The sequence below is a fragment of the Bombyx mori genome, chromosome 24 (genome assembly GCF_030269925.1).
Source record: "Bombyx mori chromosome 24, ASM3026992v2".
NCBI classification, from domain to species: domain Eukaryota; kingdom Metazoa; phylum Arthropoda; class Insecta; order Lepidoptera; family Bombycidae; genus Bombyx; species Bombyx mori.
Window position 1 is genome coordinate 12,531,554 of NC_085130.1, and position 13,973 is coordinate 12,545,526.

Here is a 13,973-nt window from a genome sequence, read left to right on the forward strand (position 1 = left end):
TGAGCTCACGAGGCTCAGTCAGGCGAATATGCTAAATTTTTTTAAATCGCTTATGTTGGTGGACGAACTCACAGCCCACCTGGTGTTAAGTGGTTACTGGAGCCCATAGACAACTACAACGCCGCCACCCACCTTGAGATATGATTTCTAAGGTTTCAGTATAGTTACAACGGCTGCCCCACCCTTCAAACCGAAACGCATTACTGCTTCACGGCAGAAATAGGGAGGGCGGTGGTACCTACCCGCGCGGACTCACAAGAGGTCTACCACAAGTAATAGCCGTAAAGTAAAATCAGTTATTCCGTCAATTAAAATCATTAGTAGCTGTTATCTTTAATAAAAATAACAGGCAATTAGTCACCGACTGTTTAGCAATAACAAACGCTGCGCATTCGTTACGGAGCGATCAGGGCAGTGAGCTAAAATGTTACAATCGGCAATTCTGGTGAGTTAAATCGATACAAATAAAATAAATCAATAAAAAGCTAATGCCCTAGTATTGTGGTTGGGACTATTTGATTTATATGAAGACTAGCTTTTGCCCGTGACTTCGTTCACAAATAATGCTTTATTTTAGAACAAATTTGGTCAGCATAAAAAACGTAATAGTGAGCCAACCTTAACATATAGACATATGCTGTCCCGGACATTTTTTTAGATCTTCTAAAGCGGAACAATTCTGTCATACATTATTTTAGCGAAACTTTAACCGTTTCTGCAGCGCACGCAGCGGAAGCTCTCAAAAGGGAAAAAAACCCCGATTTTGAAACATTCTTTATTGGTGCTCCGCTTGCATTGATCTTAGCATGATGTTATATAGCGTCTAGCCTTCCTCGATAAATGAACTATCTAACACTGAAATAATTTTTCAAATCGGATCAGTAGTTCCTGAGATTAGCGCGTTCAAACAAACAAACTCTTCAGCTTTATAATATTAATATAGAGTTATATTCTCCATATCATACGAATATGATAAACACGCAAATACAAACACATATACTCTATTCCAATTGCGAAGTCCCTTTTGACACTTCTTCGAACGTAACTCTTCACGTGTCGCATAAGTTGAATAATAATATTGAAGTGAAAACTTCTTTAGAATCGTTGTGATTTCAAACCGGATGCAACGGAAAAAACGACAGGTAAGAGACACAAATACAAAAATGTGTAGGATGAAGCCAGCAAAGAGTGAGACAGAAATATACATACTATTTAATACAGCGCCATCTGTGAGATTATTTAATACTAACGTGTGTATGAAAGCTCTTGTAGTGAATTTTAATTTAGGATTATATGTGAAATTAAAATATCAATTCACAGAGGGCGCTACCTTACAATTATTTACTAATGACAAAATTTTACATATACTTAAGACGTTTAGGATAATTGTAATTTAATTTTGGAAGGTTTCACTTCTACCACGTGTGAATTGCACACATTTTGTTTTTTTTTTTTTGGTAATGGTCGTAAACATTAAAAAAAAAAAACAATCAATCTAAATCATTAAACAATTAATTCGCACACACAATAACATATAACAATAACATGTGTCAAATGGGACTTCGTAATTAGAATAGAGTATAGGGGGTTGTGATTCACTGCGAATCATATTCCCTGGTACCTAAGTCGTCGTCGTGGGGTCGCCGTACCCCCTTGCGGGGGCACGGAGCGGGGCTCGGGGAAACCCCTCTGCCCAGGCATTTAACTCCCCGCCTATCGAGGCAGGGGTGGTGCGCTGCAGGACTGAGTGAAGCAGGCTTGGAGTTGTGATGTTGGGTGGGATCGCTTTTTCTTCTTTCTTGCTTCTCTTCTCTCTTCAATCTTCTCTTCTCTTCTGAAACTGTGGCCCGCGCAAATTGTTGCATCAGTTCAATTATTCAACTAGCAGTTTGGGTTAAGGTTTTAAAAGCATCCAACCAGTAGGCTATCATCCTCGTGTATTCAAATCAAATCAAATAAAAAAAAATATTCAACATAAATGAAAGTACATACTTGTTGAACGTCAAAAAGAACTAACGCCAATTCACAAAAACTAGCCTCCGTCCTGAGAAGAACTGGCAAGTAACTCAGCAGGCATGTCTTTTTTTTAAATATTAGATTTTTTTTAAATATCCATTTTTACAATGAGTAATAATAACGTAACAATTATTGCAATATTGCAATGCCCGGAGCGAGCAACTCATTCCTACTTTGTGCAATCTTCTAGATCTAGATAATCATTGACTTAATAGTAAGCTTTATTGCACAGATGTTCTTTAATAGTTTTCTGAAAACAATATTATTTTTAATGATTATTATCAATGCTCTAGCTGACCCGGCAGACTTCGTAGTGCCTCAATCGCTAAATAAAAGACCTATACTTTTGTATAAAATAAACTTAAAACAAACAAAAGGAATCCGTCCGACGGGGGACACATCAATGGGAAAACAGAATTGTAATTTTTATTTCATTACGAGCATTTTCATATTTATCTACCTTTTAAACCTTCTCTGGACTTCCACAAATAATTCAAGACCAAAATTAGGCAAATCGGTCCAGCCGTTCTCGAGTTTTAGCGAGACAACGAACAGCAATTCATTTTTATATATATAGATAGATGAAGTTAAAACTGGGTCATCCTCACTTTTTCCTACCTATTTGCTAGTAGTTTCAAAGAACTACTATTATCTTCACTCTGACTGGTTGTTGGGGCAGCTCAGTGGGCGAGCCCTGTGAGGTTTGTTAATACCGATCCTAACATAAGCGGTGTATCGCTAAAATCTAACCTCTGAGAAGATTAGGCGAGAAACTTTTTTTTTGTTGGTCTTGTAGGCAAAAGGCCCACCTGATTGTGGGTGGTAACCGTCGCCCATGAATTTTTTTTTCATTGCTTAAATGGGTGAACGAGCTCACAGCCCACCTGATGTTAAGTGGTTACTGGAGTCCATAGACATCTACAACGTAAATGCGCCACCCACCTTGAGATATAAGTTCTAAGACCTTACAGCGGCTGCCCCACCCTTCAAACCGAAACGCATTACTTGCTTCACACAAAAAAACACAATTCGTGCGCGAAGCAAGAAGGAGGTTCGGCTCCCGGTCCAGAAAAAAACCCCATACTTTTACTGGTGGTAGGACGTCTTGTGAGTCCGCACGGGTAGGTACCACCGCCCTGACTATTTCTGCCGTGAAGCAGTAACCACGTTTCGGTTTGAACGATAGGGCAGCCGTTATACTGTAAAAACGGAGACCTTAGAACCCATGCCTCTACGTGGGTGACGATATTTACGTTGTAGAAGCTTATGGGCTCTGGTAAAACCAGGTGGACCATGAGCTCTTCCACCCATATAAGAAATAAAAAAAGAGAATCTAAAAGCACCGCGAGTCGATCCGGAGGAGTCGACAAGACATATAATGAGCGATAGCGGCTTTGCGTTGCTTTAGGTTATCTAAAATGTGTTTGACTGTGACGTGCAACCTAACCCATACATCAGCTGAGTTTCTCGCCGGAACTTCTCAGCGGGACGCGATTCCGATCCCGTAGTAGAATCATTCGCGAAACAGCTGCCCTTGTGTTGTTAGGTCTCCTTCGGAGACGCTAGAGCAGCTGTTAGCAAATCCCGCCCCTCCTGGCTGAGCATTTGCTCGCCCACCTGTCCTGATGAAACTGGAAAGGCCGCCGGGCCATCAGTAATCCTTCAATCATAAAAAATATATATATAAGAAACCACGTTTTATACTGATGTTTCTTGTGCGCACCGCAATCTTAATCGGATATTTGCACCGTAACCGCCTGAGAGGAAGCAATGTATGAGCTATCCTTCGTCTCATTCAATCGAAAGGGGATCAAAAGGATCCGAAATGCAAAATTACTGTTGTCGTTGTTGGCTGTTCGTTGTCCCCTCGTCAGGGTCGGGGATGTAATATTCAATTTCCACCGGAAACGTGCGTTTTCTGCATTCCTATTTGCTGCATTTCTATTTCTCGTGAAATAGAGAAAACGCAGACTGAAATCTTCTATCTATATAATATATATAAAAATGAATTACTGTTCGTTAGTCTCGCTAAAACTCGAGAACGGCTGGACCGATTTGGCTAATTTTGGTCTTGAATTATTTGTCGAAGTCCAGAGAAGGTTTGAAAGGTAGATAAATATGAAAATGCTCGGAATTAAATAAAAATAACAATTTTGTTTCTTCTTTGATATGTCCCCCGTCGGACTGATTCCTTTTGTTTGTTTAATTTTATTTCATACAAAAGTTTAGGTCTTTTATTTATCGATTGAGGCACTACGAAGTCTGCCGGGTCAGCTAGTAAAGAATAAATATAGTTAAAAAAACAAAAAATCCACGTCTAAATAACAACCAACCGAACTAATCCTGTTGATATGCCAGTCAAGATAGGAGCCTCCGTTTCACCTCGAAGGCACCGTCAGCGAGTGTTCTTGGGATTAGCCGCGCGTCGGACTGCAGTGCTGACCGCGGTAGCTTCCTTGCCGGGCTCTGATCTCAGTACCGGGGATTTTTTTTTTTTTTTTTTTTTTTTTTTTTATGCTGATAGCCTTGAGAGGCTATTTCAGCTTCGCCCTAACGTTAGTAGGTGAGCTCGCGGGGCTCAACCGGAGAGTTGCTAACACTGACCCTAGCAAGAGCAGTGCTTCGCAGAATCTACCACCGGATCGGAAACGCGACCCACTGAGAAGATCCGGCGAGAAACTCAGTGGGCTGTGTCTATGAGTTAGTTCGCTCGTCGAGCCCTTCGTCGCAAGCGACGGGTTCGACGAGGACGGTGACCGGTGCTTGTGGTGCCTAAAAGCACCGTTAATGGATCAGGAGGATCCGTAATGACGTGCTTTGGGCGACGTCGACGGTTTACCATTCGGTCTACTGGGTCGGGTATGTAATTTCCAGCGGCTACGATGAGAGGGTTCTCATGTCGTGCCGCCTTCTCAAAATGGCGCAGCGATGCCGACTGTAGATACTTACTAAGAGAGTCGAGCTCCAGGTCATCGTGGAGATCCACATTCCTAAGGAACCATGGCGCTCCGACGGCTATCCTGCAGAATCGTGATTGAATAACCTGAAGGGATTTCAAGTGGGTGCGGGCTGAGTGAGCGAACACTACGCTTGCATACGTCATGACGGGGCGTATACAAGTTTTGTAGAGAGTTATCTTATTGCGGAGGGACAGTTTGCTTCGACTACAAAGCATTGGATAGAGTCGTCCTAGAATAAACGCGGCGCGGTCGCGTACCGTTTTTATATGGGGACGGAATGTCATCCCTCTGTCGAGGGTGACGCCTAGATATTTGACCTTCGAGACCGACGGTATGGGCTGGCCAAAGAGAGTGATGGGACTAACGGCGGAGGTGTTTGCGCGCCTACTACGGAGTGGGATGCTCGAAGTGATGTTCGGAGGGCGACCCCTTTTGAAGAGCACCGCTGCGCTTTTCGTGGGGTTGATGTCTATTCGCCACTTCCGGAACCACTGTCCCATGGTGGCTACTGCGATCTGGAGTCGCCAATGAAGCAGCGACATCTTCCTACACGAGTAGTAGATAGCCGTGTCATCGGCGAAGAGCGCTAGATGGGTCTCCGGAGACCGGGGTATATCATTGATATACAAACTAAATAATAACGGGGAGAGCGCGGAGCCTTGCGGGACTCCGGCAGTCAGTTGACGGGGACGAGAACGAGTTCCCTCTACTCGATATCGAAACGAACGGTTCGACAAGAAGTCTCGTATGATGAGCACGAGTCTGTCTGGCACTCCCATGTTGTACAGTTTGTAAATTAAACCGTTGTGCCAGACTTTGTCGAACGCCTTCGCGATGTCGAAGAAGAGGGCGCCGGTCGGGATTTGTTTACGCCTATTTAGTCCTATCAGAATGTGCTCCGTGAGGCGGTGCACTTGTTGTACGCACGAGTGTTTTGAGCGGAATCCGAACTGTTCGTCTATGAGAATTTTGTTCGCGGTAACAAAATCCCAGAGGCGTTTCCTAAGGAGACGTTCGTAAATTTTTCCTATCGTCGAGAGGAGACTAATCGGACGGTAACTAGAAGTTTCGTTTCTCGGTTTGCCCGGCTTATGTATACCGATAACGTCCGCTTCTTTCCACACCGCGGGAAAGATGCAGTGCGTCATAGCGGCATTTAAAATTGTAGCCAACATTGCTATCAGTTGGACTGACAAAAATTTTAGCGCGCGGTTGTGGATGCCGTCGGAGCCTGGTGCCTTCCTAGGTTGGAGGTTGTGGATCGCGTCTCTAACTTCGTCCGTGGTAATGGGGGGTAACGCGTCCGAGGGCGGCAGGGAAGCTCTGCGCTCGACCTCCCTGTCGACTAACTCGGTGTGTTCGGGGTCCGCGTGTTGAGTGCTGGTGGTGCACTGCTCTTGCAGTGCATCGGCCAGCAGCTCAGCCTTGTCATCGTCATCGAATGCCGGTGGTTGGCCTGAAGGGCGTAAGAGGGGAGGCATAGTAGCGGTAGTTTCGGATTTGAGAGTCCTAGCTAGTCGCCAGTATGCTTGGTGGGAGGGCGCGAGTTGTTCTAAATAACTATGCCAATTATCGTTACGCGCGTCGCTTAAGCGGGAGTGGACTTCGCGTTGTAGACGACGCATCTGAATCCGGTTTGAATGCGTGGGAAGACGATCATAGGCCCGGATTGCCGCGTTCCTAACTCTTAAGAGATTCCTAAGATCGGGGGACAGTCTGATGCGGTGGAAGCTGTCCTCCACATCGACTTCTTTTGAAGATCTAATGATCGCGGAAGAGATGTGATCGGTAATGATGTTTATGGATTCGACGGTGTCCTCGGGGGATGGATTCGAATCCGGGCCGTAAGGGAGGATTGGCGGAGCGGCGTCGGCTAGGCACGTGCCCAGCTTATTCCAATCCACCATGGTCCTCGTAACAGTGACTGGGTTGTGAGGGCGACCGAGCTGCATAACGACAGGTCGGTGGTCTGAGTCGAGCTCTGACATTGCTTCGATGGAACGCAAGCGCAGAGCTACGTTCCTAAGCAATGCCAGGTCTATAGTGCTCGGACGGAGCGCGATGTTATACGGATAACATGTTGGAGTTGTGGGACCGACTATTTCAAAGGTGAGGTCGTCTATAAACGCGTCGAGACGCCTACCGTTAACGTTTGTACGATGGCAGTTCCACCTAGTGTGGTGGCAATTTAAATCGCCTGCCAGGATGACAGAGTCTCCCATGCCGAACAGTGACTCGATGTCACTGCTCAGAAGGGGCTTGTCCGGGGGGAGATAAACGGATGCGATGACGATCGGCTGGTGTCCCGTCAGTGAGATGCGGCACACTGACGCCTCGATATGTGAGAGCGAGGGAGTATCGAGAGGGACAACGTGCAGGGCCCGCCTATAGTAAATGGCAGTCCCGCCTTTGGAGGCGGTGAGTCTGTCATTCCTAACCATGACGTAATTCGCGACTTTCGGGTCGCGACGCGAGGGCTTCAGACAGGTTTCCTGCACTAATAGAATATCTACAAGATTATCGCGGAGGAATTCAAAAATTTGATCGCGTTGCCGCGCGAGTCCGTTAGCATTATAGAATGCTAACGTAAGGGAATACGGTTTTTCTCTACCTTTTTGCGCCATTGGTTACCGGTAAAGATTTTATAACGTACGCGACACGGACTCGTAGACGTCCATGTGATCGAAAGCGGCCGCGAGCCGCTGTTCGGGGGTTACCGACCTACGTATCGCGTCTGCGAACGATCGCAGACGGTCGAAATTGACCGCGGTGACGAAGTCACGCACGAGCGCGAAGTCGTTGACGGCAGAGGGTTGCGGGGGACGGAACGCGGGCGCGGGGCGAGGTACGAGCAGGGGCTGGGGCGCGGGGCGTGTCACGAGCGGGGGCGGGGGTGCGGTTTCCGTTCCCGCCTTCGTATACGGCAGCGGCTTTTTCCACGCCGAGACCGTGGGAACTGCAGCCGGCACGAAGGCGGGTTTCGGCACTGAAGGTGCCGAAGTCTTTGGGCCGACGGTTCGCGGAGCTGGGTGGGTTGGGCGTTTTCGCGGAGCCCTGGGACATCCACGGTAGTTCGCGGGGTGCCCTTGCTTAAGGCATAGGACACAGCTGGGAGGTTCGGTCGCGGTTTCCCTATCTCTAACGCAATCTAACGTAGCGTGATCGCCGAGGCATTTCACGCAGCGGGGGCGCGCGTGGCAATTACGCGCCGAGTGGCCATAGAGTTGGCACCTGTAGCACTGCCCGGGAGTGCCACGCTTGTGGGGGGCTTCGATCGAGATCCCGGATAGGCCGCAAATTGTCGTGAGACATGCGATCTTCTTTTTGGCCTCCGGGGTGGGTTCTAACGCCACGAGTATCATATTATAGGGCTGTTTGCCCCGCCCGCTGTGCATCCGGTGCACACTAACTATCGGGAGGGCCTGAGCGGTCAGATCCTCCTTAATGTAGTCTATTTCTAGCTCCTTAGGGACTCCGCGTATTACTACGCGGAGCTCGCGGTCCTCCTGAAGAGCATAGGTGTGAAAACCTATGTTCTCCTTTCGGAGGTATGAAGAGAGGGCCCTATGGTCGCCCGGCGTTGCGACCTTTATCTGAATCCCATGCGCGACGTTACGCGCATGGGTGTAATTAATTTTGTTGGCCTGAAGGGCCTGGGACACGCGATTCCACGCTGTCTTCTCTTGAAGTATCAGCGGGGGCGGGGCAGCTACTTTAGGAGCGGGCGCGGGCTTGGGACGCGGCGGCGGGGTTACGCGGCGAGCGGAGTCCGACTCCGGTGTCACGACTACCTGCGGGCGGGAGGCGGTCGCGGATTTAGTTTGCTTCGTCGTGGAGCTCCGGGACTCCACGGCGCGAGAACGCTTTTTACCGCGCGTTACGGTTTGGAACCCATCCGAGGTTCCAGGCTGAGGGCTTGACGCGGATTCGAAATCCATCTCCGATTCGGTATCGGAGCCTGGACTCGAAATGATCGAGGTCGCGACGGATGAAGCGCGCGATGACGTAAACGACGCGGGCGCGGGGGTGGGGGTAGCGTTAGGCGCTATGTGAGCCGCATCGTCGGAACGTGCGCTCGAACTTAACGCGGCGGCGGGGGGCGCGCGGCGTGCCTCCGAGGCACGGTTGAGAAACGCGGCGACGGACGCGGGGGGGGAGGGATTGCCACGAGAGGCCCTATATCTAACATACTCGGCCCTAATTGTCGGGTACCTTTCCCGGAGGAACCCGACAAAATCACTGTCACTGACAACACTTTCACTGAGTTCTTCCATGCTTCGGTCTTCTTGCCCGGGGGGGGCGGCCCCGGGACTTTTGTTGAACTCGCCGAAAGGCGAGGCCCCGGATAGGATTTGTAACCCCCCTGTGCTGCAGGACAGCAAGGAGCAGGGGGGGGGGAATGCCTATGCCGCGAAAACGGCAATCGGCGGGGAAAAGGAAAGGAACCCGCTCGGGCTGTATAGTGCTACAGCAGGCAGAATCGCGAGCGGGGGTCTAGTCTTGAAAAAGACTGTTGTTTTGGGAAGGGTTAGGAAATCGCTAGCCTGTGAGTGCCACAGGAAGCCTGATCGTAGCGATTGGTTTTGTCTTGAAAAAGACAGTTGGTAAAAGGTGGGTTCGCGGTTACAAAACTTTAGCGCACAAAAAAATGGACTCCGAGACGCAAATCGCAAGCGACCAACGGATCGGCACGTCCGCACTACCGAATTGTACGCACGATGTATTCACGGTCACTACACTGTCGAGCACAACTGTGAGTTCAGAGACGCAGCTCGCAAGCGGGCCACGGATCGGAAAGCACGTCCGCGCACGACCGAGTCGTGAGCGAGAATGTACCGGGGAGTCATTTAGTGGGCCTTAAATACCATCATTGGGTCACTTCCAATATCTGTGGACTGTCACATAAACTGCGCGCCCTATAGGAGCAGGGATCTCCTAGGAGGATCGGCCGATGACCCAAAAAAATAGATATTCCAGGGAAGTTACAAAACTGTTGTATCGCCATCGGTTCTCGACGCGCGTGCGAATTGTATATAGATATATAGATAGGAGGGGTTTATGCAGGCGTATTAATATAAAAATAGCATTTAATTTAAAAAACATATAAAAACAAACAACATTTAATTTTGTTACTTATTAATTTTGCAGGTGGTCGCCTTAACGACAATAGTGGAGTCGGATCCGTCCCCTGGATTAGTCTTTGATTACCCAAACGTGAGTAATGTTTTAAAATATTTTTTTTTATATAAGTAATATACTTTATTTATTATAAAAAAAAAAGAACACAATATTCCTAACCTAAAAGTACATGTTATTATCCGCAACATGCTTCGTCAGATTACAGAAATAATAAATATAAATATAATTGTCGTGAACACATTTTTTGGAACGAAGTTCCTTACGGCAGGCTTGGAGGGGATAGGGGTTTTGCTGCGCGACCGAACTGAAAAAAATGTGATAGTAAAACCGTAAGAAAAAATCCGTGGAAAAAAGTGCGTGGAATAAAACCGTTAAATGAGACGTGCGCAGGCGCGACAGTCGTATACACAAGCGAGTAGTGTATAATACCTTTCTCTTTCTCCCTCTTTCTTTTCGTTCTCTCATCCCTTCTCTCTCTATTTTGTAATTACAATTTCTATTTCTATGTAATTTTATGTTGTCAAACAAAAATAAAGAGACATATTTTGTTATTTTAATTGATAATTTGAATTACGATTTTATTTTTATTTTACGTAATTTATTATTTCCTAAAATACTGAATTTCCTAAATACTTTCCTGTACTTAAATAAAAACTAATCAGCAAAATTTAAGAGAAAAATCAGGAAAACCAACATAAAATTGAGCACGATTTTTTTTTTGCAAATTGTGTCGATTCTACATTAGCCGAAGGAACTTCGTTCCTACCTGGTGTCCCACGACACCACATTTTAATTTTTTTTTTAAAAGTTCGTTGGTAATCGTTCGGACACTTTTTTTTAATATTCATGTAGGAACGGAACGAAGCGATATGGATGAATGAGAGAGCATGACTGAGTGAGAGAGATAGGAGATGTCGTGTTAGGAAATAAGAAAGGCGACAAATGTTTTTTTTTTATTGCCCTTGTAGGCAGACGTGCATACGGCCCACCTGATGGTGAGTGGTTACCGTCGCCCATGGACTTCAGCAATGCCAGGGGCAGAGCCAAGCCGCTGCCTACCGCTTAATACTCTCCACAAGCCTCGTTTGAAGAAGCACATGTCATAGCGCTCGGGAAACACCGTGGAGGGGAGCTCATTCCATAGCCGGATGGTACGTGGCAAAAAATATCTCTGGAAACGCACTGTGGAAGACCGCAGTGGCTCCAGGTAGTATGGATGAACTCTACTCCGGTGGCGGGCGGTGCGATGGTAAAAACGATATGCCGGTATCATCTCGAACAATTCCTCAGAGCATTCCCCATGGATCATACGGTACAAAATACAGAGGGAACCGAAGTCCCTCCGCAGACCCAGAGGTTCCAAACGATCCGTGAGAAAAAAAGAGACACAGAGTTTTATTTCATAAGCAACAGGAGAGTACCTACCTAGTTTCCGGTAATTTCATATTTAAATCACCAAAGTTTGTTGTGCTGTTCTACGAACAAACAGCGGTCTTGTTGTCAAATGTTCCTCAGAATTACCAAGAAGCAGAGACCGAGTAAATATTGCCTGGGAAATATATATATATATTTTTTAAATACTGACCTTTAGTTACATAATTTTGTAAATGTAACAATTGGATATATTATTATTATTTTTTGTTACACGATCGTTTTTAATAAAAAAAACTTTCTTGTTTTAAAATTGTAATGTACGTTTTAGAAGATTTTTAAGTTATAACTGCAAATATCAAATTAGTACAATAAAAATAATCGTTTAGTAAATACATAATGTGGTTTGCATTTAAATTTTCAATACGTAGGTACACGACAGATCTTTGCAAAATACATACCTTTTAGATCGATGCCCTCGGGAGCTTATTTGATCCGGTGCGACTGTCGGCCATTTTGCTTTTTCTGCCATGTCTATTTTTCGTTCCAAGACTAAACTTAATTTCTGTACATTTTTTTAAAATACTTTTTTTTAGTACGGCAATCAAGTCTGTCGATACTATTTCTATATACCAGTTTCGAGTTTTATAAAAATCTTTAATTATTATATTAATGTAATGATATCAAATACTCTAGACAATGAGATACTTAACTGCGTTTTCTGTGATATAAATACGAGTTTATTAACAATATAAAATTAAACCTATAATAAATTTATCTAACAAAATATTCACTCACCTGTAGTACACCCATAATACATATATAATGTTATGGAGTATTTCAGAATGAATAAACAGTAAAGACTATAACATTTAAATCCCCGAATATCTCTATTTAAATTTATATTTTAAACAATATCATTATAATATAAGTAATTTATATTATCTATACTTATAGCCGATACCACATCCCTAGAATTATCGAGAATATTCCACACATTTCGGGTATTGTGTTTCCGTTGTCTGTTAATAGATGACGTTGTACTTCTCGAGCGTTCTAGGTGCTACTAGATCCTTCGATATTCGTTCGACTATGCGGCGATAGATGGCGTTAATCTTACTATCGTAACATTATATTACCACTGAATTAACGAAAGAACAAAATTCACGCATCTTCATATTTCGCGTACCTTCCAAAAAGTATTTTTTAAATTAGTTTTATTAATAAATACGTAGAAAAAAGTTTGAATTTATGATAAATCACAATGGTTTTTTTTTCAGGTCAAAGATGAAATCTACGAGCAGCCAGTCAATTTGATGAATCCCAAAAAGGTTCCGCACGCTAAGGTAGGTTCATATGTGATTCTTTGAAGTGATAACTTCATATGTGAGGGTAAACCGCTTCATTACGTAACGCGTTACGGCGCAAATTTTTATTTATTCCGCACCCCAGCGCTTAACAGTACATTAGTACTTTCTTAAGACATTAACCCACCTGTCTTCATAGATTAGGTATAATTACAGCCGGACCGGTTTTTGATATTGGCCTGAGACAACCTTTTCTATATTTATCCTGTACCTGTTCGCTGGTAACCTAAGGAGTTATTCTAGCTACGCGCGGACGGGTATATGAGTTCGCAGGCTTAATTTGAAGTATTTGCTAACACTAGTCCTGACAAGGCCAGTGCTTCGCTGAATCTATCACTGGATCGGAATCGCGACCCACTAAGGACCCCATTGACATAGGCCACTGAGTTTCTCACTGGATCTTCTCAGTGGGTCGTGTTTCCGATCCGGTGGTAGATTCTGCGAAGCACGGCTCTTGCTAGGGTCAGTGTTAGCAACACTTCCAGTTTGAGTCCCGAGAGCTCACCTATACGCTAGGGTAACGTTAATATAGGCTCTGACAATAGAATCATGATAGTGTACAAACTTATTATTTCGATCGAACTTCGACTATAATTAATTGCTTCCTTTCGACGTGTAAAAAGGATAAGCAAACAAACAAATACTGTTACTTTTATGAAGTATAGTTATGTTATTTGACGAAAATTTAATGTAAATATTAGGAGTGTTCAATAAAAAATGAGTATGACGCGTTTATCTTTTATTAACACGTTCGCTGACAGTGAGCACTTACCCTGACATCACAAAAAGGCAGTGAAATTCTCTATACAAAATGATGAACGTCTCCCGACGTAGTCTCGTATTGGATATATGTTTGCTTATCTAAATGTGACACTACGTTGACAGACGTGAACGTTTTACGACGTAGTGTCATAATGGCTACATATTCGATCGCCTCAATCTGGCACTACGTCTACAGACGTGGACGTCTGTCGACGTAGTTTTGTGTTGAATACATGCTTGCCTGTTTTATAGCTAAACGACGTCGACAGACGTGAACGTTTCTCAACGTAGTGTCATATTGGCCACATATTTGACTGCTTAAACAAGCACTACGTCTACAGAAGTGGACGTCTGTAGA

General features: G+C 45.0%; 1 protein-coding gene across 2 annotated transcripts in view; it reads left to right on the forward strand.

The window, feature by feature from the left end:
- The first annotated feature begins 351 nt into the window (after positions 1-351).
- Positions 352-13,973, forward strand: part of LOC101742037 (uncharacterized) — a 35,700-nt gene continuing 22,078 nt past the window's right edge. For both annotated transcript variants that reach the window (XM_038020100.2, XM_038020104.2), the window contains exons 1-3: positions 352-445; positions 10,125-10,190; positions 12,767-12,832. In XM_038020100.2, coding sequence (XP_037876028.2) covers positions 425-445; positions 10,125-10,190; positions 12,767-12,832 — 153 coding nt within the window. In that variant the 5' untranslated portion in view covers positions 352-424. The remainder of the gene's footprint in view (positions 446-10,124; positions 10,191-12,766; positions 12,833-13,973) is intronic.